Source organism: Lampris incognitus, chromosome 11, assembly GCF_029633865.1.
Source record: "Lampris incognitus isolate fLamInc1 chromosome 11, fLamInc1.hap2, whole genome shotgun sequence".
NCBI lineage: Eukaryota > Metazoa > Chordata > Actinopteri > Lampriformes > Lampridae > Lampris > Lampris incognitus.
In genome coordinates this window covers 13,561,238-13,586,369 of record NC_079221.1, presented here as the reverse complement: position 1 = coordinate 13,586,369, position 25,132 = coordinate 13,561,238, and the positions used below count along the sequence as shown (strand labels likewise).

General features: G+C 47.5%; 1 protein-coding gene across 8 annotated transcripts in view; it reads left to right on the top strand.

Annotated features, from left to right (window-relative positions):
- lmo7a (LIM domain 7a) overlaps positions 1–25,132 on the top strand; it is a 70,438-nt gene that overhangs the window by 1,754 nt on the left and 43,552 nt on the right. For 6 of the 8 annotated variants that reach the window (XM_056289179.1, XM_056289182.1, XM_056289181.1 and 3 more), the window contains exons 1-2: positions 6,877–7,416; positions 16,908–17,014. In XM_056289179.1, the coding sequence (XP_056145154.1) occupies positions 6,892–7,416; positions 16,908–17,014 (632 nt within the window). In that variant the 5' untranslated portion in view covers positions 6,877–6,891. Of the gene's footprint in view, positions 1–6,876; positions 7,417–10,395; positions 10,466–16,907; positions 17,015–25,132 lie in introns of those variants that run through there. The other 2 variants (XM_056289184.1, XM_056289183.1) reach the window with 1 other exon arrangement.

Genomic DNA, 25,132 nt, shown 5'->3' with positions numbered 1-25,132 from the left:
AGAATAATTGCGGCATTTATGCCTCCTATCCAGCAAATCTGTCCAGCTCGTTCAAGAACACTCTTTCCATTTCTAAATAAGTAAAACTACTCCAAGTTTCCAGCAGCCCTCCAGCCAGCCTCCAGTACTCTCCTTATTTCTCTTTTGTAAGATGGGTGAAGTTATGTGACTTCCAAGTCCCCCCCCAGCGGGGCATCACAGGAGCCGGTGCACCGGCTGTAACTAAACAAATATTGTTGTAATTTCATGAGGGGTGAATCTGAATACTTTCAGTGTGACATCAGCATCTCTCACACTCGCACACTGGAGTCCATTGTGTTGGCTCGGCTGGTTGGACTTTGCAAGGACTGTGACCTCAAGGCTGCAGGAGTCACGTTGATGTAGAGGGGTCGGGTCGGCGGGTGAATAGGTATGGGTGTCTGTATTGTAGCGGGGGTTGGAGGGTAGTGACGGTGCACTGGGCCACAGTAGTGGACTTTTTTTTTTAAAGGAAGTCATTTCCTGTCAGAGTTTATGTGGTCGTGTGGTCTGGCGCTGAATGATTAACAAGCTGCCATACTTCACAGCAGCTTTAACAAGAGGCGTGCATGCACGGCGAGGTAGAGTCATGTTGTATAAAAACGAGACAAAACAGGTCTGGACTCTGTTACATGGATGCATTCCTGTGTTGGCCACTGTGGCTGTTGAGCAACGGACCCCGCCGGCCTCGTCCTCCCTCCCCGAGCCGGCTGGCTGGCTGTCTGTCAGCACGGCCCACCACCACTTCATGGCCCTGTGCAATAATGGCCCTTGTTAATTGAATAGAAAGGCCTTTGATAAGCAACTGTTATGATAATTAAAAACAAATGGCTGTGAGAATTCAGGGTGCAGATCCAAAACACTATGAATAGGTGGTCTGTACAAGAACTATAACAGCAGCAGTCGTACGTTGTGAATAATTGTTTTGTTCGTAGGGTTGGCGTTAGCGTTAGTGTTGGCTACAGACAAGAGTTCAATTGTTCATAGTCTGTTCAGGGTATATCTACACGTTAATGCTATTTATGATTATTGTGATGGAGTGTTAGCAGCAAGTCGCCATGTTTCCAGTTGTTTAGTGACTTTTCACGGAAAAAAACCTCTACCAATTGGCGTTTGATTTAAGACCATGTCTATGTAAAACAGTAGTAATATTGGCATTGCTACAATTGTAGCAACTGTTGATGCACTTGTGCTTTACTTTGATTTTCTGCAAGTTAATTTATCAAAGAAGGTTGAATCCTCATCTGGATACAATGTTTATTGACCACTACGTTTCTTTCTTACCTGGATTATTGACCATGCATCAACACAACTTGCAGCAATAAAGATTAGGATAGACTTCTGATGGAGGTAAAACCGCTTCCGTGCCATACGTGCTCACGGCGCGTTTGCTTGACGCAAATTTGCCTTCCCAAAATGCAGAGCGGCCTCAGCCAAAATACAAACGACTGTTTCTTATTCAGAGTTTCCCGTCCGGCTTCTGAATTCAAGCTAATGACGCGGTGAAAGGTCACTTCATAATGGAGGAGGCCTGGTCCTTTCCATATCACGTTTCAGATCGAGCTTTGATTTTATGTTGCTGCTTTTGTGTGAGGGTTGCTCGTTGAAGTGTGCAGGATCAGATTCCTCGGAATAGTTTCACTCGGGAATAAAGCAACCGACCACAAGGTAACGTAATATCCCTCGTGTTGGAAGTCCTGATGTTTGGTTTCTCCACCTGCTGATGATGGTGTCATTCTGAGGTAATAGTGATTTTAAAATTAGGATGAAAGCATCATCGCTGCTTCTCTCCGACCAGCTGTTTGTTGTTTGGATAACTCAGGATAATTCCTCGTTGTCTGTGGATTGATGCTTTTATGATTTATACCCAGAATGTTAGCTAGTACTGGGACATTGTGTTTTCTGTGCATTGGGACACACACACACACACACACACACACACACACACACACACACATATATATATATATATAGGTGTGTGTGTGTGTGTGTGTGTGTATAGGAAAGGTATATATATAAGAATTCACTGTTCAAGAGAGCGAACGCCAGGATGACTGTCAGAACTGCCAGTCTGCATGGGCTAGCAGTTAGCTTAGCCTGCCCAGCTTCCACGTCCTGTCAGATCGCCCTCAGTTTTTCCTTCCCGGTGTAGCTCCAGACAGGGCCGTGGTCCCTGGGCCAACAAGACACAGCAGACCAGGCTCCCCCAGCCAATCCAACCAGCTCTCCCAGCCAGACACCTTCGAGATACCTCCCCACACTCCACACTCCGACACCAAAAACACAGTCAACGCTACTTGAGGCCGCCAGTAGACCGCCCTTGGCATTATCGGAACTGCTAGTCTGCATGGGCTAGCAGTTAGCTTAGCCTGCCCCGCATCCTGTCAGACCGCCCTCGGTGTTTTCTCCTTTGGCACAGCTCCAGGCAGGACCGTGGTCCCTGAGCCCACAGGACAGCAGACCAGGCTCCCCCGGCCGATTCAGCACCAGCTCTCCCAGCCATCAAACGAAAACACAAACTTAGATGTGGACAAAGACTCTGCATGGAGGGCACTGAGTGAAGCCGCCCCAAACATAAGGTCACACCGCCATCTTCCCACACCGGTACTTGGTGAGGCTGAATAATTAATGATGAATAATTAAAGCTACAATCCTCAACATTTATATGCAAGCAAATGTCCTTTTTTGGTGCTTTTTCTCATTGGCCTATATAAGAAAGTCCAAATCAAGTTCCAAATTATGAATGTGTTGGTTGTGTCTGGTAGGATTTCACCAAGAAAAATCACAGGGTGCATAGTGTTTCCATCTTAATCATAGCAGCCAAATGAGGAAGAAGAGGGCAGATAGTGTTGGGTGTGAAGAAGAAGTGAAGTTGTTGTGTCTAATGTTGGGTGTGAAGAAGAAGTGACGTCGTTGTGTCTAACCAGCAGATATGACAGATCAAGCTGGTAGAAGACCTTTACCAACAGATAGTATATACAACATCAAGAAGTAAAACTCAGGTTCAATCAGGTTTTATGTTTGTTTCTGACACAACAGCCCTGCGGACTCTCATTCATTTGGAATAGAGCTCAGACAACACTCCTCTCCCCACCACCTACATAGGAGACACACCGTTTAACACCAACAATAATTTTCAGGATTGTGGCTTTAAACTCATCATTTTTTGAATATTTCTCTCCCCCTGCTTTCTCCTGTCTTGTTTTGTCTTGCCCGTTCTGTCACCCGGTGATTTGTGATGTGTTGGAGCTTTTCTCAAAAGGCTTTCCGTGACGCGGAGGCCCGGTGTTGTTTTCACGCTGCGAGCTGTGTGGCCGGCGCCACTAGCGTCACTGCAGCGGCATCCCGCTTGTTGACTGTTTTGATTGAGGGCGATAAGCAGTCAGCTGGGATGCATGCATTCACATGAACTCATGCGGAGCACACCTCACGCAATTAGCCATTTACACACGGCTCCTCCTCATACGTCCCGGCCACAGGGTGGATGTGAGGACCCCGATGCGGTGTCCCCACACCAGTGGGAGGTTTAGCATCCATTTAGCAAGCAGCATCCAATATGTTGCTGTGTATCTGAAATGTGGAGAGGTGATCCCCCCCCCCCGTAGTTTCTGTCGAGCATCCCAACCTGCATGTAGGGGGAGATCATTAGTAGAAGGCTGCATTTCGTGCGTCCAAACAGACCTTGAATGCTTAGCTGCCTCACTGCCCTGTATGAATGGACAATGGCTGCCGTCAGGGACCCTTGTCACCCCCCCCCACTCACCACCCCACCCCTCCCCTTCTGAATATTCACATTCCTCTAAAGCACAATTCAGGCATTTACAAATTAACACGGTGCATGGGTGAAAAATTAAATTTCTTTTTTTTTTTTTAGCTTTGAATGTTTATCAGATCATTATGAGACTGAACCGTGGCCGCCGCGGACCGCTGATGAGGGGGCGAAACTCCACGGCTGAATCTCTTCTCGCTGTCAACTTTTCATGACAGGGAATCTGACGTGGCGCTTTGCTTTCATAGTCACCTTTTACACATAACGCACAATTTTAAGAAAATTGAAACGAAATTAACGAGAGGGAAAAAAAAGCCCACGGACTTTTTACGAATTATAAAGAATACGATCTTTTTACACGGGAGGAATACGACAACTTTACAATGGCAAGGACATATGAAATAGTGGGTCTTCTGGTATACAGTATTCATATTATTCACCATATATCACAGTATTCACCACACGCACTATATATTTGATACAGTATTCACTTGCAGTATTCACATTTCACAGTACTGACATTATACAGCGTTCACAGTACTATTCACACTGTATACTTTTAACACTATACAGTATTTACACTATGGAGTATTTACACTGAGCATTTGCATGGTGTGCAGTAGTTCCAATGTGAGAACCTCAAGCATCTTTCTACCAGTCTGAAAGGTGTGTGTGTGTGTGCGCGTGTGTGTGTGCGTGTGTGTGTGTGTGTGTGTGTGTGTGTGTGTGTGTGTGTGTGTGTGTGTGTGTGTGTGTGTGTGTGTGTGTGTGTGTGTGCACGCACGCGCTCTCTGGCTCTGCTGTCTGGTCAGAACAGTGTTAACTCTTGTGTCACATTAGCGTTTTAATCCGACATGGCAGGTCCAGCGGAGGTGGGAGGGTCTGGTAGGCTTGATCCAAGTGGTGTTAATACCTGTCGGAGCAGCGATACGCGAGGGGGAAAAAGAGAAAAGCCAGTGATGTGCCGGTGCCAGGCCAGGTCACGGCAAGAATACTTACGTCACAAAGAGCTCATTTAGCTCAAACGTAGTACGTGAGAGAGTGTTTATCAGGGATGCTGCGTCGCTACGGCGATCAGCAGTGGAAAAAAAGGAAAAGGGAACTGTGCCGTTTTCCCCCCTTGCTTTGGTTTGGTTGTTAATTTTGTGCGTTTTCAGTGCTTCTGTGCAGTTTTCCTGATTGAATCCTGTCTAATAAAGTGAAGTGCAGGGATCAGCAGCAGCGCAGCTTTGGTCTTTGTTTTCTGAGGCAGGTTGTCAACGGAACAGCAGGGGTCAGGATTTCACACGCCAGCTCCTCCACGCAAACAATGATGCTACTGTGTGTGTGTGTGTGTGTGTGTGTGTGTGTGTGTGTGTGTGTGTGTGTGTGTGTTTGCTCTCAGTGTCTAGCTCTTATTGTAATTTTGTGTTAATTTTTCATGATTGTGTTGCTGTGCAGTAGGCTGCCACCGGGTCTGTTGCGCAAACAAAACGGGCATTTCATGACAATGGCTGTTTCTGTTGTCCTCTTGGAGGCTGTTAAAAGTCTACAAACTGAGGATTTTTCAGATGAGCCCCATAATAAGTCTTTGAGCACACGCTGGCTCCTTTCGCAAACCTCTCGGTTGTCTTGCGTCTTGAGGGGGGATCTATTAATTCGACTAACTTTTACACACAAGGCCTTCAACTTCCAAAGCATTCTCGTTGTTCATCAAATGAAACGTGACACGGTTCTCCTGGTATGAGGAGCGTTTCTGGGCTAAGGCGGGTTTCATAGGGTGTGATCTGGGGTGTAACAGGCCCTTGTTAGGGAATAATAATAACGATAATAACAGGAATAGTGAGTGCGACTCCCCTGCCCTCTTCAAAACTTGCAGCCTTTACTCAGGTATGTCTCTGACTTGTCTGTTGTGGGAGCACTTACAAGGGAAAGGAACAAAAGGCTGAGACAAGACTACTGACCAGTTTAGTTGTAGTGACTTGTTTGACTCGTTTCTCCTCTTTCTGCATTTGTGTGTATATGTGCAAGCAATCAATGTGCATGCATGCATGTATACATTTATATGTGTGTGTGTGTGTGTGTGTGTGTGTGTGTGTGTGTGTGTGTGTGTGTGTGTGTGTATGCACATGCACATGTATGTGGTTTTGTCCTTGCCTCTGTATTTATGTATATATATGTGCAGGCAATTGATGTGTGTGTGTGTGTGTGTGTGTGTGTGTGTGTGTGTGTGTGTGTGTGTGTGTGTGTCTCTCTCTCTCTCTCTCTCTCCCCCTCTCCCTCTGTCCTTGCCTGAATACATAGTGTGCTCATATGTCCCTATGTGTGCATTTGTGCGTCTCTGCCTGGAAATGTGGTCATAATTCCCATGCAGCCATAAGCAGCCGTCATATTTGAGGTCCATAAAGCTGGCACCGAGTACAGAAGCTATTCTATATCACGCCGCAGTCTGTTTACCCACTTCCCTTCCAAACATTTCCACAAATGTGGGTTTGTTGAGGCACTTGGGCAAATACCTACGGAGACGTACGTCCATCCCCCCCCCCCCCCCTTCGGTACACGTCCTCGATCTGAATCCCGAACGAGCTCAACGCTGCTCTTTGATATAATTTAAACTAGCTTTGTCGGATTTAGGAGCTCAGGTGCCGACATGGCTTGAGGAAACGTTCCAGAGGTGGGGAACAGGAAGCCACGCTAGTTTCACGTCCTTTAACCCTCATGCAGTTTTGTTTGAGAACATCGGTGAAAAAAAAAACCCCACGCTTTAACTGCCTTTTAAAAAAAGATTTTAAAAAAAGAAAGAAAAGAAAAGGTAATTCTGCGTAGCGCTGAGATAGATAAAGATCTCTCCCTCCGGCCGTCAAACTCAAACAGTGGAATAAATGACTTGCATGGCTTTTATAAAGTGCTTGTGGTAAACTATAGTCATTAAAATCATAATTAGCTGTGGAGGTGTTTTATAACTTGAAGATGTGGACATTGTGTGTGTTCACACAGCCATTCAATGTTCATGCATGTAAGTGTGTGTGTGTGTGTGTGTGAGTGTGCATGCAACGTGCACGCGCCTGGCTCCATAATGGGTCTTGGTGTTTCCGTCAGCGGTGGTTTGAGATCATGGGAAAGGCATGAGGGTTTTTAACACAGCGCTGTGTTTCTCCATGACTCCAGATGCTCTCATCGCCCTGTGGCTTCCCCACAGTTTAGAAACAGCCCTCCTGTTTACTCGACGGGATTTTTTTTTAAGCGTTAGAGAGAGCGAGGGAGAGCGAGGGAGAGCGAGAGAGAGCGAGAGAGAGCGAGAAAACAAACTTGGCCGGTCGAGGGAGTACCTGGAGAACAGTCAACTCCATCCTGGAGAGACACCGCAGGAACCTTGGAGGAAATACCAGTCACTTCCTCTCCTACTGTTCTCAACATCCTACCTTTCTTCTCGAAACACCTCCCCATCCCGTCCACTCCTTACCCACCCTCCTTTCTCCCCACCCCACCCTTCTTCTCACTTATTTTGCTCCGTCTCTTCCTTTCTTTTTTTTTTTCTTCTGTGTCCTCTCTTTTTTTTTTTCTTTTTTTTTTTCCCAGGCGGTAACCAAGAAGAAGTTTGGGAGCAACAGCTTCCGATCGGCGCTGGAGAATGGCGTTCTGTTGTGCGAGTAAGTACCTTAACTTTACCTCCGGGCACCCGCTCTCCGAAGCCATTCATTTATTTCGGATGCCCTCTCCCTTTTCCCCTTCCTCCGGGTCTGCGCTCCCCCGTAAGTGTTGCTGATATTTTGCAGGGACGACGGGCCCCCCTGCACACCACCGCCGTTGCATGCCGCTGCCGCCAGGCATCCGTGTTTGTTTGTCTGCAAGCCTTTAATTGAAGCGTTGGTTTCAGACTTGCGGAACAGAGGCTGCATTGTACTGCTGGTGTCAGATCTGCTCCGCCGAGGTTTCGTTTGATGTCGTGCGCTCTCATCTGTTTGGCGAGAGGGCTCGCGTCGCCTGCTTGGCAGATGTGATGGAGCGGCGGGCGGGCGGGCGGGCAGGCAGAGCTCTGTCTCTGTCTTGATGGGAGCTGTGAGAGGCAGGGCAGAAAGGTGGGAGTCCGCCGGGGCTTAGACCGCACCGGGAAGCCCAGGTGCACCCCTGCGTTCTCATTTACGCTGTTGTTTGGATGGGTGAGAGCGACAACATGCTGCGTCTGTGCTGAATCCGCCTTGCGGTCCGTCATTCACTGACCGCCAGTGTGAGAGCTGTGGCCTCTCTTCAAGGCAGTTAGGCTCAAAGCTGTGTGTGTGTGTGTATCTGTGTGGCACTAAAATCTGATGTGTGTGTTCATATCACACATCAGATCTGACGAGTGGGTCTGTATCGCACACAAATCCCATTTGTGTGTGTGTGTGTGTGGGCAGCGCTGCTGGTTGAACACAATAGTGCTATTTGCATTGGTCAGCAGGGTGCTATAATTACCACAGAGCCGTGCAGAATCTCCCAGACCCATCGAGGCATCTGTCCGAGGATCCGCTGCCCGTTCTGCTGACCCGAGCCTGACTCCACCAGTTCCACCTCGCCGGCAGAACAGCACATATCATCGTTTTGGGTGCTCGCCGTGTTTTCTCGATAAGCTGGGCCGGCCGGCCGAATAAATAACCTCCTCCGCCGGCACGTAGCAGCTGTCCTCCGCTAATTACGGCCCTTTGGAAGCGCGTTGTGGTAATCTCGTACGTGCCCGTAGGGTTTCCTCACGCGGTCGGATCATATGTCGGCGTTATCTAAATGACAGAGCTGGCATGACTTAGACAAACACACTTGTTTGTGTTCCCAAATAACTCACTCGGTCCCAAAGGTCAGAGGTTATAGTCTATCCTCACCAGATTTATCGGGAGAAGCAAAAAACAACACTTAAAGGATCATTCTGGGGGTTTTTGTTTTTACAAGCTGGGTTTTATTTGCATAGTTTTTTTTCCATCATTCATATCAGTTATGATGTAGTTTTATTACCCGGCTTCATTCTGTAGCTGTTGGACAGGGGACCATGGCTGGACTCAGCTTCACAGTGGTGTCTTATGGGACAAGTGAACAGGGGTCTTTAAACAACAACCCCCCCCCCCCTCCACCCCCCCAGTGTGTCAGCCAGACTGTGTCCTCCATGACTGTCCATCATCTATGACTTCTCTGCCGTGCTGGCCGGCTAGTTTATGGATGTTACGACTACCCATGGTAAGTGTAGGCTGCTATTTCCTGCAGGGTGAACCAGGAAGTAGATCAGCAATGTCGTCCACCATTGATGATGTCTGACGCTTGGTGCTCAGTTGCCCCATAAGACACCATTGTAAAGCCGAGTCCAGCGGTGGGCCATGTTCAAGAGCTACCAAAATGAAGCCGGTTTATATCATAACTGGTATATACACTGACCAAAACTACGAAAATACGACCCGGGTCATAAAAAAGAAAAACAAAAAAAACAAACAACCGGAACGATCCTTTAAGCCCACCCCCCCCCCCCACCTCTGGGTGTGTGTTGCTGAATGAGCAGCCGGATACAGACACCGTCTTATCACAACAGCTCCTATCACTTCTCTTACTGTGCCGTCACCAACGTCTGCTGTCTGGAGGTAATGTTGTTTTAAAAATAGATACAAAGTCTTTTTTTTAATTCTCTCCTTCTCCCTCTGTCCCGCTCTCTCTCTCTCTCTCTCTCTCTCTCTCTCTCTCTGTCTTTTTCTGTCTCTCTTTCTCTCTTGTGTCTCTGTCTGTCTCTATGTCTGTCTGTCTCTCTGTCGCTTTCTCACCTGTGTCTCTCTTTGTCTCTCTCTGTCTCTCTCTCTCTCTCTTGTGTCTCTCTCCATCTCTCTCTCTATCTCGGTCTCTCTCTCTTGTGTCTCTCTGTCTCTTTCTCACCCATGTCTCTCTGTCTCTCTCTCTCTGTTTTTCTGTGTGTGTGTGTGTGTGTGTGTGTGTGTGTGTGTGTGTGTGTGTGTGTGTGTGTGTGTGTGTGTGTGTCTCTCTCTCTCTCTCTCTCTCTCTGTGTCTCTCTCTCTCTGTGTCTCTCTCTGTGTCTCTCTGTATCTCCGTTGCTCTCTTTCTGGTTGGTCCGAAGGCAGTGGACTTTGCTAATGATTGCAACAGTCTGTTTCAGAAATACTTGTTACTCTCTGTTTCTCTCTCTCTCTGTCTGTCTGTCTCTCTCTCTCTCGCTCTCTCCACTTTTGGCCCTCTAAGCCTTTTTCAAAAGCCACATTGACACTTTGATGCCATGCCTACGTGCACAGGGACCAGGTTGAGACCGTGTGCTGGAATGCCCCACACCCCGCAACGCCGATCAGGGGACTGTTTTTATCTGTTTACATTGCATCTCTCCACATGAGACCGAGACACAGAGGAGCGATTGGGTTGTCTCAGGAGGGAAGGAGAGGGTGTTTTGCAGCATGTATTTACTCGGTGGTGCTACACCGGCCATTTACTAAACTGAATCCAGGTGGTCAACATTAAGGGAAGTCGTAAACACACAACACGGCGGCTTTGCAACTGGTTCTGCTCATTCTTCGCTGGTCGGGCCAACTGAGCCAACAGCCAACCACTTTCACTTTACTACTCCCCTTCTCTTGCTCACACTTTCCCCCCTTTTTCTTCCCTTTTTCCTCCAGTCTGATCAACAGGATCAAACCCGGTCTCATCAGGCGGGTTAACAGACTCTCCACACCCATCGCGGGACTGGTAAGACTACAAACCTTTTGCTGCTTCTTCTTTTTTATAATATGTCCTTTATTTTTTGTGAGGTTTTGCATGCCACCGGTTTGGATGACTTGCAGTGATGGGACATGACATTTTGTGGAGGAATATGAAAAGCATTTAATAGTCAAATGATCCCCATCACAGCTTATCTTAGTTTGTTTGATTGTGTCCTCGTCTCCACCGTGTCTGTGGCAGAGGGAGTGGTGAGACTTAACGAGGTGCATTCAGTCCAGCACGAGATATGATGACTGACAGGCCGGGGGCATGGGCGAGAGAGAGACGGACAGAGACAGAGAGACAGACACATAGAGAGGGAGAAGGGGAGCGAGAGAGACAGACAGACGTGTGTTTGCCTGGGTGACTTGTCTTCCTTCATTTCCATCCACACTAATAAGCAGCCTGAATGTGCAGTTGGAGCGGCTGCCGGGCCGTGCTGGAGCTCACCCTGGATGTGATGTCCACCGCGCTCAAGGCTGCGTTCAATCAAACCCCGCTATCTAAAACAAAAAGTCTTTGTACCGGCCCGGTAATGAGTTTTTTTGACCGAGCGGTGGGAGGTCAGGTGGGGATAAGAGTTCGGTATAAGTAATTGCCTGTGATTGGATCGACGTTTCTTAACCTTTCGGGACACCCCACACCACCACCACTTTTTTTTTTGTGGAAAAGCGTCCGGCAATGTTTTCAGAATTTAGCAGGTTGTGAGCGAGGCCTTCTTGTCAGGTTGGGAATAGATGTTTTGGGAGTGTCCACGAGCGAGACCTTTTGGGAAGTTGAGGGTTGAAGGCGGCCACCTTAAACCCATCTCTCCACAGAGAGCTCTCTCTTGTGGGCGTAATTGCGTCCAGCTGCTGCTGCTGCAGGAGTTACGGCGAGCCGTAAAGCCAGCCGGGCTGTGCGCGCGGCTGTTGGGACGGCCCGCTGGACTCGGCAGCTCTCAACGTGTCGGGCGAGCCGATGAGAAGTTGGCGGCAGCAGCAGCATCCGGGAAAGCGGGGCCGCAGCAGCAGCATCCGGGAAAGCGGGGCCGCAGCAGTAGATACGGCGTTTGCGGTACCGAAGAAACGTACCGTCACACGCGCGCTACGGCGTAAATCGCACGTGGGCCGGCGCTCGTTTAAACACCTGCTGAGGTAATGAGGAGGAGGGTCTTCCTGATCGGCGGTATTGGCCTGCTATTTGTTTAAAAACTTGGACTCGAACCTCAAACCACCTGATCGTAAATCCCCCCCCCCCCCAGCAAATGGAAACGCTCCCTCGTCGGCCTCCGGCTACTGTCGACCACAAGCGGAGAAGTGGGAAACGCTCCGGCTAACGTCGACGTATGGGAGCATCTGTTCTCCCTCGCGCTACCTCACTGTTCCTCTATCTCTCGTTGTTTTTTATAAACAGTAAAGGGTCTGACGTGTGAATGGCTTATTTACCTCTTTTCTCAGCTAGGGAGGATTAGCCGTGTTTTTGAAACGGTTTGTCTTGTTTGAGATCGCTGCAGAGACCTGGTCTGCATGCGTGCTGCACAGTATAGAGCTCTCGGCTCAATGTTCTCGGGGAGGAAGGAACTGGGAAAATATTGTTCTGCCATGTTCAACTTACATAAGTGCATCTGGATGGAGGAGAAAAAATATACAATGGACAAAGAACAAGAGGAATGCTTGTCGGCGCTTTTTGGTTAGGAATTCGGATATGATTTTAATCTGTGCTGAATGAAAGCCCCTTTACGAGCATGCCTCATTAACACTGCAATGGGAAAATGCACTGCTATTGTGGCCAGATACGTACGTATATATCTATACGTGTGTGTGTGTGTGTATATGTTTATATATGTGTCCTTTCTAGTTTTGGTTTTCTGAAAAAATGTCACCACTTAAAATCGATACCAGGCTCAGACTCTGGCAGAATCAAAGCGTGGGAGGGAGCGGGGAATAAGGGAACGGAAATCTCTTGGTTTTTGTGGAATATTTAGCAGCATTGCCTCCAGATCTCGGACTGTTCTTTGGTTTCGTCCCAGGGAACGTTTCCCATGTCAGCACACTCCTCTTCCCCGCTCCGTTCCTCATGAGCGTTCAGAGAGCTGCGGCTTCAGACTCGCTCCACGTTTTTCACCAGCACTCAGAAAGGAAGCCTGCAGTTGTGTGGTGGGGTGGCCGGCCACATGAGACATGAGACCAGGGGTGGGGGTTTGAGGCCCACGGGGTTAAAGCTCAGCGGGACGGAGTTAAAGATGACTCCATCGGGTACCGCCCACCGTAAACACAATGTAGTTTACATGATCCTGGATGCTTTTTACAAACACACACACACACACACACACACACACACACACACACACACACACACAAACTTGGTGGTAAAGTGAAGTTATCTGAATTCGAAGATGGAAAGCATAAACACACATTCTCATTGGCTCTCTCTGCTCATTTAATGTGGTTTATTATGGAAAACATGATGCGTCTAATTTGGGGTGGATTTTGTACCATTTTCATGCCGTCCCAGCACTTTAAAGAACACCCCCTCTGAAACAGCGCCATCTGAACAAGCCAAACTGTCCCTTGGCTTGGAGTGACGTCACACCGGGAATAATCAACCCAGATTTTGCATAAGGACGCCCAAACTGAGAGCGAGGTAGCCTCTGGTGGGGAAGCCATCGTTTGTCAAGGGAGGGGGGGGCAGCAATACTGCCAGCCAATCAGAGCAGAGACTCATGAATAATGCTGTTATTATGTTAATCACCCCACAAAAAGCTGGTTTCGTTAGAGGTGGAAACCAAATGACTTTCGGTGAAAACAAAAAAACCTTTGCTTAAAAAAAATGTCCCAGATGTGCAGTAGTTACACCAATTTAGGAAAACACCCCTCCTTTAAAAGACCAAATTACAACAGGGGACGTTGTGTGGGTCTGACTGTTTGTTTTGTTCCCATGTTTTCGTGTTGGTCCGTTTATTATGCCTGGATCGGCACGTCGCAGGAGCTTTCTCAATGTCTGTTTGGAGAGATATTCTCTTTCCTCTCGGTTTATTGTGACAGTATTTTTGAGAAAAAGAAAATGTGTAGCCTGGTATTTTAAACATAGTTTACGCAAGATGTTTTCAAGCGGTGCTGGGGGGGTCATTTGAGGGTAATTGTAGACTTTGCCCAACTCAGAAAAGACCCAGTCGAATAAACAGAATGACCGCAACGTGCCCAGCAAGGATAAAGGTCTTGTTATGCCGAATTGGACACCTTTTCGATAAAATCTTCCCCTTTTCTTTGTGTGAAATCCTTGAATCGGGACCCTCGAGCCTGTAGGAGAGGATTAGAGGCTGGATGGGTCCAGCATATTTAGCAGGATTATGAGCCGGCACAAGTCAGCATAACATTCCTCTGGCATCATTAGCTCTGCATGCTGTGAGACGGACTGCTGCAGGGGGCTTCCAGAACGGCCCGCGGTACCCGTGTTATTGGTTTGGGCTGTTTAAACGAAACCAGAATCTCAGTGTGATTTTTATTGTCGTCTCGTATGTGTAAAGACGGTTTAATGCGATCATAACAGAGGGAGAACAGCGCCTAGAGAGTTAATCTGCTCTGAGAGTTTTATCTGGAAAGCGAAAATACACCATGCACGAAGAATATCTGAACCACAGATGTGTGAAATCTGCATATGACCGCTGACGAACGTGGCCGTTTTGTTATTCAGCATAATCAGAATCAGAAACACTTTATTTGTCATTTCATTTTATGCACTTGAGCACGTGAAATGAAACGAAACATCGTTTCCCGCAGCCCACAGCAGTGCAACACAAAGACAAAAACACATATCCAAGAACTACGTATATCCAAACTAACACATATATCGAAACTAAACAAAACAAATCACTGCCCAGGAGAACGGACGCCAGCCAGGATGACTGTCGGAAGTGCCGGTCTGCATGGGCTAGCAGTTAGCTTAGCCTGCCCCACTTCCACATCCTGTCAGACCGCCCTCAGTGTTTCCTCTCCCGGCGCAGCTCCGGCCAGAGCCGTGGTCCTTGGGTCCACAGGACGTAGCAGACCAACCTCCCTCGGCCGATCCAATGCTAGCTCTCTCAGCCAGACACCTTCGACACACCTCCTCGCACTCCACACGACGGCACTAAAAACACAGCCAAGGCTAGGCGAGGCCGCCGCCAGACCACCCTCGGTGTTATCGGAACTGCCGGTCTGCATGGGCAAGCAGTTGGCTTAGCCTGTCCCGCTTCCACGTCCTGTCAGACCGCCCTCGGCGTTAACTCTTCGGGCACAGCTCCAGGCAGGGCTATGGTCCCTGGGCCCACAGGACGCAGCGGACCGAGCTCTCCCAGCCGATCCAGCGCCAGCTCTCCCAGCCATCAAATTAAGACAAACTTAGATGTGGACAAAGACACTGCAGGGATGATACTGGGTGAGGCCGCCGCAACATGAATTTGTGCCGCCATCTTCCCACACCAGAAGCGGGAAAAAAATGGTGTGAGGTAAGGGTAGCAAGGCTTTCACCACGCTAAACGTTGCTGCTTTGTTTTCATCTGGTTCAACTACATTCACCTGTACATCATGTATGTATGTGGTAACAGAAGTCAGTGTCACCGAGGAATGTACATCTGAATTATGTGATGCAGGTTTGAGTCGAACCATTGTCTGAGTTTGTAATATTAGTGTAATAAATCATTCCGTTGCCTGAATATTTGCCTACAAATTTTGCTCACACGTATTCACATCCAAAGTGTCCTTTCCGAATGAAGGAAATAGGAAGTGCTTTATTGTGTCACTACAAGTAAACAGTATTCCTCCCACATCCGTACAGGGAACGGCCTTCTGGGTAAAGGGACCGTAGGGAGGTCAACTCTCTCCTGCCATTTGCTAATAAGCATGTTCGCTGTTTAAATATAGAAGGAGCAAACCCTTCATTATTTCGGCCCATGTGGAGGCCCGTCGTCAAGACGTGAAACCGCAGTGAGGTTAGGCCGGGCCGTCCCGATGGGAAATGCAGATGTGCGAACATGGAGACACTTGTACATGAAACACGGATCCCCTGGGAGGAGGAACGGTGCCGTATGGCAGCGATCTGCTTAACACACAACAAGACGTGTGACTGCAGCAACATGGCCTTTCCTCTCAACACCTTCACGTGAACTCCTTCCTTGGTGCAAGCTGACTACAGCTACAGTATGCTATGATAAACTATAATGACTGATTTGATACGGATATCATGACATGAGACTAGATATCATCTGGGATTTTGGTTATTCACACATCCTGATTTAGCTTTAAACTGCTGCGGGTTAATGCTGTAGGCCAAAATGACTAGACCGGGTTTACATATGCAACAACTAAGAATTCATTATATAGAGAGTGATGCTGTAAAAGTGCTTAACTTTATAAAGTTTTAATTTTCCTCCTAAGAATTTGCAATATTTTATTTGATTTTATATTATTTTTCTCTTATATTTTTCTTTTCTTATTTATGGTTTGTCTACAAGCTGTTTTTACCTCAGAAGAGTATTTACACGATAAAAAATTTTTCATCTGCATACTGTATAGTTTCTGGTTACTTAAGGTTAAAATAAATCCTTTGTCAGCCATTGTTTTTAAAAGGCTCATAAAATGTGACCCAGAAATTTCATTCTTATATGTCAACATATCTATTTCTGATCTAGACGGAGGGAAATATTGTGACATGATTTTTTTTCAACCCCAACACACACACTCACACATAGATAAAACACACACATACACACACACAGATAAAACACACACATAGATGGATACAACACACACAAACACATAGATAAGACACACATACACAAACATAGATAAAACACACACACACACACGCGCACACACACACACGCATACATGCACGCAGTATTGTAGAGTGCAGGCAGAGGAACTCGTTGCTGAAGTTAAATATTTGTCGGTTTCTGTCACCCGACCTCACGTTTCGTAGCAACCGCGTCTCCAAAATACTCCACCGCCCTGCAGATTCCACAGGTATTCTCCAGCAGGGAGGAGGGAGGTGACAGTTTCAGGGTGTGGGGGGTGGCAGTTTTGCTTTGCGTGGCCGGGTGGGCGGGACCTGCGATGTCATTCCTCCTCGTTTTAGCTCCGTCTCCACTCCGGGCCAACCCACAGGTAGTTTTTTTTTTTGGTTGTCAACGTCTTGCTGTCACAGTGTGTGTGTGTGTGTGTGTGTGGGTGGGTGGGTGGGTGGGTGTGTGCGCTCTGCGTTGTGTCACTTTATTTGCTGCACACATGCTCCTCCCTGACCCGTCCTGTTCTCTGGAGATAGATATGAACTTTGGAAGCAATGAGCCCCAAGCTGTCCCCGCCAGAGCATTCCTGACTGATTCTTATCATTATCTCTATTAATATTATAATTACCGCCATTTGCCTGTGAAGGTGGACGGCCCCTTTACTCTACTTTGTTCTCCCTCCAGGACAACCTCAACGTCTTCCTCAAGGCCTGCGGGAAGCTTGGATTTAAGGAGGCACAGCTCTTCCACCCGGGAGACCTCCAGGACCTCTCCACCAGAGTCACAGTCAAGTAAGTTCTGCCACATTTCCCCCCCCCCCCCGCTCGCATCAGTAGTCTCTAAGGTGTCGGGGGCAGATAATGGTCACCGGTGAACCTGGACGGACACTACCGTGCTGCTTACTGGTGTGCACGAGGAGAGGCAACTCGTCCCTTTTGTGAAAGTAAATTAAAAAAAACCTTTTTTTCGACTAAGCTTAAGAACATACCGCCACATGTGAAGCGTGTTTGACACGGGCGTTTAGGAGGCTTTGTCTGCGGTAGACTTCAGTGTCGTTCACTCTCGTCTTGTTTCCGCACGGAGACGGTGAGTGAGGAGTCAAGTCCCACTTCGGCTGCGGGAAAATCACTTGTTGCTTTTGGGCCGATCGTATTTCATCGTGTCAGACCGACTTCACTTCCCGGTGTGGCAGCTCAGCTAACTCATGACCTCTGTTAGCCAGTAAACCCGCGGGCTCTTTAATAACGGCTGCAGCTTTATAAAGGTAAAGCAGAGGGTGCATCTCTTGAGAGGCGCTCCAGGTAGCTGTTCTGTCCGGGGGTGGTGTTCTGCGGTGCTGCTGTGTTTTTGACTGTTTGTCGCTTGTTACACCACCTGCCCGCTGTGTAGAGACGTATTGTGTAGGCCGCACAACCTGTTCAGCCTCCATACAGGTATGCCTTTAGGAGGCGGCAAGGTGGGACGGAGACCCGACACGTTCTCCAGCTCAGAACCCGCGAGCAGGAACAAATCTGCCTCGTCGCAGTCTGTGGCGATAGGGGTGTTTGATTCCCGTATCGTTTGCACTTAACGATAAATCTCTGCAAATGCCACCGAGGCGAGCGGGGTAAGGTTGTGAAATGGTTAAGTGTTGTGAAACGCTGTGGGCCGCAGGTACACCAGCCCCGTTCCAACCCAGTTCCACGCTTGGCTGTGTCATGCGGTATTGCCTCATTGTGTAGTTATGCACACTGTAGCCGCTCCTTTGATAAGCTGGCACAACTTGTAAGATCATTCTTTCCCATGATTCAACTAAGCCTCTGTCAGCCGCCCTTCAAAAACACTGACAATGATGCCCAAACCACAGTCACAAGAAGTGCACACACCTATTGTAATGCATGCACACACACACAAACACACACACACACACACACACACTGGAACAGAAATTCAAAATAAACAGGTCTGCCTGGCTGTTACCATGACACACCCTCCCTGCAGAGTTCCTGCGGGAGAGACAGCGGGCACACCGCCCAACACCCAGCAGGATAAGGCTGGATTAGCTCATTTCTTAAATCTCTGATTCACTCATACAGCAGCAGACAAACCCCGTACGGATCCGCTTCCATGCAAGCCTACATACGGTGTTATCAGTCACCTGCCCCTTGACCTTGTTCCCTTCCCATCCCTATTCATCCATTATCTGAACCGCTTATCCTGCTCTCAGAGTCGCGGGGATGCTGGAGCCTATCCCAGCAGACACCCTGGACAGGCCGTCAGGCCATCACAGTTTCCCTTCCCATTCACGGGAAATGACATGTCCACCAAATGGAGAAGAAACTGGCATCTGAAATCCTGAAGTGAAAACAAAGCTGAGTGATGTTATATTCTAGTGGTCTATAAAATTATAGATATAGGACAGATGGAATTTTTGTAAGAAACGAGTCATTAGATCTGAGGGGTTGGTTTTTTATAATCTTTTTATTGCATTTTTGCACATGTTTATAAGACAAACAGAAAAAAATGTAAATGTGCCTGTGAGTTTTGCCCCATGAAAACCAAACCCACCACCCAACTGCACCTGAAATTGGAAAAGCAAAACAAGTGGATGAAAAAAAAATGTGGCAGGTGGTGTAACATACTGAGGAGTTATTTTTATTCCATGGTTATATCATTTGTATGAAATCTTTCAAATGCTCTAAAGGGAAGCTGAGGTTAACGCTTTGCCCCTCTGGGGTGTGTGGGTGAGGGGGTAGGTGTGTGTGAGGCGGGGTGGACATGACCAGAAGGGGACTCACTGGTCTATTAATAGGACTTGTAGGGTCACTTTGAGACATTGGATTGATTGGAATGGTGACAGGACTCATGGGGGAGTGCTTTTTATAGTGTGTTTTCCTCTCTCTCTCTCCCCTCTATCAGGTCTTGAGAGGACATGCCATTCTGTGTGTGTGTGTGTGTGTGTGTGTGTGAGAGAGAGAGAGAGAGGAGAGAGTGAGTGAGAGATGGGGGGGGGGAGCGAGATGGGGGGAGAGTGAGAGAGAGACGGGGAGAAGAGAGGAAGTGGTCACATTCATGAGTACCGTGCACGTGTGGCTGCATGTGTTGTGTTTCATTTGGACACCTGTGCTGTGTTCGGTTGCCTGTCAGCGTCGCAAGTTTAGCTTTAAAAAGCCACGGGTAGTACATGATGAAGAGAAGGACCCGTCTTATCTTTATATGAAGCTGAAAGTACACTTAAAAGGCTTACTGTCCTGTACTGTCAGCATGCGTACTGTCTCCATCACCAGATATTGTGAAGTGTTTGGATGGTTTTGACTTTGCTGACGCTTTTAATTGGTCAGGTGGTCCGCCAGTGTGGCGCGTTTGACAATTTGATGTATTCTTTATAGAAAGTGTGTGTGTGTGTGTGTGTGTGTGTGTGTGTGTGTGTGTGGGATGCCCCGGTGGCTCACCCGGTAGAGGGGTACCACATAAGGCTGGGTCCTCACCGCAGCGGCCTGGGTTCGCATCCGGCCCAGGCCCTTTGCTGCATGCCCCCCCCTCCCCTGCCTTTCCTGTCTCTCTCTTGACTATCGCCATCAAATAAAGGCAGAAAATGCCCAAAAAACAAGTGTGTGTGTGTGTGTGTGTGTGTGTGTTTGTTTTAATAAGGACAGGTACCTGGCTCTAATCCCAAACAAGCCTGCTGACAAGAAACCAATGTTTTTATTTGCTGTTCACCAAACCCTTAGCAAATGAGTGAGAGAGAGACACACACACACACACACACACACACACACACACACACACACACACACACACACACACACACACACACACACACACACACACACACATAGAGAGAGAAAGAAATCGTTAGTGAGAGAGACACACAGAGACATAGAGAGAGAGAGAGATAGAGAGAGAGAGAGAGAGAGAGAAAGAAAGCGAGTGAGAGAGACAGACAGAGACATAGAGAGAGAGAGAGATAGAGAGAGACATAGAAAGAGAGAAAGAAAGAGAGAGAGGGAGAGCAAGAGCAAGAGAGAGACACACACACAAACACACACACACATACTCAGAGACATAGAGAGAGAGAAATTGAATTTGAAAGAGAGAAAGAAAGAGAGAGCAAGAGAGACACACACTCAGAGACGGAGAAAGAGAGAGAGAGAGACACACACAGACACTCAGAGATAGAGAAAGAGACATAGACACTCTGAGACACAGAGAGACAGACAGACAGACAGACAGACAGACACACACACACACACACACACACACACACACACACACACACACACACACACTCCGAGAGAGGGAGAGTGAAAAAAGTGAGACAGATACAGACACCGAGAAATAGAGAGGGAGAGAGAGACATAGAGGAAGAGAGAGATGTCTCTGTCAGCTGTCTCTGTCTCTGGTGTGTGTCCAACCTCCACTCCCTTAAACCCAGTCTGACAGGGTGGTGTTCAGCCTGCTGTTCTCAGAGGCAGTACTGCTGCTCTAATCTTGTATGACATCTTGATGGCCGAGGCATATCTTGTGACATACTTGGCAACATCCTTAAAATTGGCATGCCGGTTAAATTAACACGGCACCAAAATCAATGACAGTTCACCGGCTGCGGTCCGAGAGATTGAAAACAGGCGCCGTGTCAGCGTGGGGAACTCTGTTTGTCTGTTTTACTTATTTAGATCAACAGGTTGCTTTAGAGATTAGAGGCGCAGAGTCAGTCCAGGCAACGTGGGCTGCCATCATGGCTCAGCTCATCCCGGCCTTCGTTGTCACGACAACCAAAAAGGTTACCGGGAGTCCATATTGACCTTTGAGCTTTGTCAGTTGTTGTGGTATTGCCTGTACCTGCCACGTGGAGTGTATATTGCCTCACGTTATGCAACCTGCCCTCTGATAAAGACACTTACATTTCACTGCCTGCATTCTTTCAATATCCAAATTGTTGTATGTCATTAAAAAAACTGTTGCATTTGCGGTACAGACTGGGAAGAGTGCCTGAGAAGATGGGCTGCAGCAGTCTTATGTGTGGTCGTGAAAACAGAGAATATTGCGGATGATATGCTCACGTGGTCGACCATTTACAGAAGCGTGTAGATAAATGGAGCCACCCTGAAAAGAGCTGAAGTTGTCATTCTAGCCATAATTCACTTCCTCGTCTGAATGTCATGACTCACGGGCGACGTTCGACCAGCGCTTTGTTTCCAGCTGTTTCCAGGCTGAGCCCTACAGATAAATAATCCCATCATCTGTGTGCACGAGACACACGGAGAACTACTCTTACTTCAGACACTTCATTTAGACAGCTGTGATGAGGTTTTCTATTTTTTTTTTGCATCTCTAGCACCAAGCCAGTAACGCAACTCTGTGGGGAAAAAAATGTCAGAAAACATGACTTCCATTGAAAATCATGTTTCCAAATCTCAATATATGTTTTAACAGGTTTGCTAAGTTACCCTAAATGTTAGAACTGCTGTTGGTCATGAAGACCGCTGAGAAACTCTCCTCCTGGTTGTCAACGTAATTTAACCATTTCAGAAAACCAATCGGCTCCCAGTAATAAATTACATCATCTAATGCTGTGATTTGATTTGACAATCGGCCAATTATTTCTCATCATCAGTATCAGTTGGCCCGTTTTTGAATAGCTGCCTTGCAACGTCATGCTAGTTAGCTAGCTAGCTAGCTGTCAGTAAAGAGTCTGGTGAATTCAATCTGAGAATTGTCTGTGTTCAGAGGGGGGGTGCTAAAACAGTTCTAACAAACCAAATTCTACTTCTGGAGCTGGAAAAAAATGAAACTTCCAAAATTATTACTCCATGATAAAACGTGTCTGGCTGAATTAAAATCATTAGAACGGATCTCTAAGCCTTGTTCTCAGCTGACCCCTACTGGCAGCTGGTTATATTAAACCGGACCTGCACATCTCAGAAGCGAAACTCGTTTCTCACAGATCTGAGTTTTAAAGGAGATTTGTGTGTCAGAATGACAGCATGTGGCGTGGACCCTCCAAATCATGGCACACCGTGATCCCTCGACTTGGTCGGGTCTGTGAACTTAAGTAACTTCAAGACACTGTCAATAGCTCAGAATATATCTATCCCTACATCTGTCCGGTCTACTCACCCCCATAGCTTAGAATGGGGTTTCAGAATATCTGATCGTAGCTTTGTGGTGGTGAGTGGTTCTTATCTATCTTGTCAGCTTCCAGACCTCGGGTGACTATCAGAACAAACCCCCACCAAGACAGCGGTCCAAAGTCTCTCTGGTGGCGGCCATTTGATTGAGCAAATTATTGACAGGGGATGAATACCCTGAGCCAAAAAATAAGGAAGTGCATGAGGCGGGTGGGCGGATCAAAACTCTTTGGCCTTTTGAAGAATTTGAATGACCCTTTCTCTCAACAATAGATAAAGAGGACTGGCTGTGTGCCATGGTAGCTTGATTAAGTTTATGTAATAGGAAAACCCTGGCCGCTGATCAGACCGACTGTTTGAGTTACCTGAAGGAATGTCTTGCCTTTTAAGGCAAAGTTCAAACGACTACGCCATGCTTATCACAATTTATGGTACACATTTGTGGTACAATTCTGTCCCGTTGCATTCATCACATTGCATTCGTTTAACCATGTTATTCATTGTGATGAATCGCTCAACTTGAGTGCATTTCCCGCAAAAAGAGTAATGAGACAAGGCAAGTGCCCCATCTGTTAGTGTATGTGTTGTGTCTGGCCGAGCCATCAACACAGTTTGGTTTCATGGCACCATATACGGCACCACCGCCCCTTCTTGTGCAATGGTGTGCGAACTGGGGGCGGATTGTGAAACCAAATGAGCGATGATTATGTACGGCCAATAAAGTGACCAATCCATGGTTATGGCCCGGCTGTAAACGGCCGGCACAACGGCTATATTTGTGCTCTCCGGCTGTCTGGGGGGGGAAATGCCAGCCTCACCCTGTTTCCCCGTCCACAGAGGCTGCAGTGTCTCTGATAAGCGTGACACAATGATTCCCAACACTGGCTCATAATGACGCTCTCTTTCACTCTCTGGTTTTAACTCGGCTCCACCGAGCTCCCCTCGGAGGAGGTCTTGTAGTTTTTTTCAGATCCTGTGATGTCCTGAAGGTGACTCAACTCGTGTTGAAACCTTTTTTTTATTGTTTTATAAGGAACGTAGGCGGAGGACATTCCATGTTGTATTGAATGCAGCGGAACAGGTGATCTTCATTGCAAAGGTATGCTTGTTAACATGCACACCCATGCTTGTTAACGTGCACACCCATACCTGTTAATGTGCACACCCAGTATTATAGGGCTTTGGCTTTGGGATAGCGGCAGTGATCTTGCTGTGGGACGACATGTCGAAGGAACAGGCACTGTTAGGACGTCTCTCAAAATTGAATCCATCCTTCATTCTTTCGGTGTTATTGTATGACATGAAAGCATGTGTCATGGCTGCATTGAACAAAAGACTTACTGACATTAAATGAACTATCACCGCGGGATTTGTTTCCGCCCGTGGAGTTTCTACATCAGTTCTCAGTTTAAATTTATGGTTTAGTCTCTGATGCAGCCATAGCCAAAGGTCCTTTATGTACTGATGAACTAATTTGGCAAGCTCTTTCGCTTCGGCTGATGTTAACGGGCAATTTGTTTAACATTTGAATACTGGCCTGTGTTGCATCTCTGGCGTGCACACTAGTCTGTTTGAAGTGTGTATTATTCTCTCCGACCATCAAATCAAACTTGCATAAAGAGCAGTTCATACAGAAGAGGATAACAATAGAACACCCATATCCATCACAGCCAGATTCTATTTTCATACGATGTTGTTTCGGGGAAGCTATGGAAATTACAGCCAGTACTTCATAACAGTTGATATTAATAAAGTCTGACTATATGAGCGCTTGTGTGTTGTAGATCAGCGTTTGCATTAGAGCTGACTGTGTGCACTGTGGAAAAGTGTCAAAAGCCATTTAAGACTGATTCTTTACCTATAGAATAAAATCAGTTCATGTATTTATTTACTTTTTGAGATTTTTTCCCCTCCCTTTTCCCCCGCAATTGTACTCGGCCAATTAACCCACTCTTCCGAGGCGTCCTGGTTGCTGGCCCCTCTGTCGATCCGGGGAGGGCTGCGGACTACCGCATGCCTCCCCCAATACATGTGGAGTCCCCAGCCACTTCTTTTCACCTGAGAGTGAGGAGTTTCACCAGGGGGACGTAGCGCGTGGGAGGATCATGCTATTCCCCCCAGTTCCCCCTCCCCCCTGAACAGGTGCCCCAACAGACCAGAGAAGGCGCAAGTGCAGCAACCAGGGCACATACCCACATCCGGCTTCCCACCCGCAAACACGACCAATTGTGTCTGTAGGGATGCCCGACCAAGCCGACATTAACATGCAGTTCATGTATATTGATGGAAATGAGTTCTTGTGTTGCAATTTCAAAATCCCATACTAATTCCTTGCATCATAATCGATAGTGGTGTGCCATGAGATTTTTTTTTTCCATTATGAAAAGGTGTGTCATGGCATAAATGAGGTGGCCTGCATCAGAATGTTGATGGGTTTTTTTTTACACCTCCACTGGCAGGAGGAAGTGGAAAAACTTTGCACATTTGAAGGTGATTGGCCGCCCGTGACCTTTGACCTCTCCGAGCGCCCGGCAAAGTGAAAGCTTGTGTAAGCAAGCAAAAAGCTGAGCCTCTTCACTTGGAGGAGCCCGGAAGCGCTGAGAGGTCTCTGCTAATCTGTCAAGCTGAATGGTTCTTTGTCAGAGCGCCGCGCGTTTAAAACCTTTGAAGACGGCTAGGGCGCCGTCAGCGGTCAAAAAGGATCCGTTTGTGTTCGCCGGTTGTCTTAAGGCGGGCCGTCGTCATTCTGTTGTCGAAGAACAAAGCTCCATATTGAGGCTCAAGCCTTCTCAATTCACC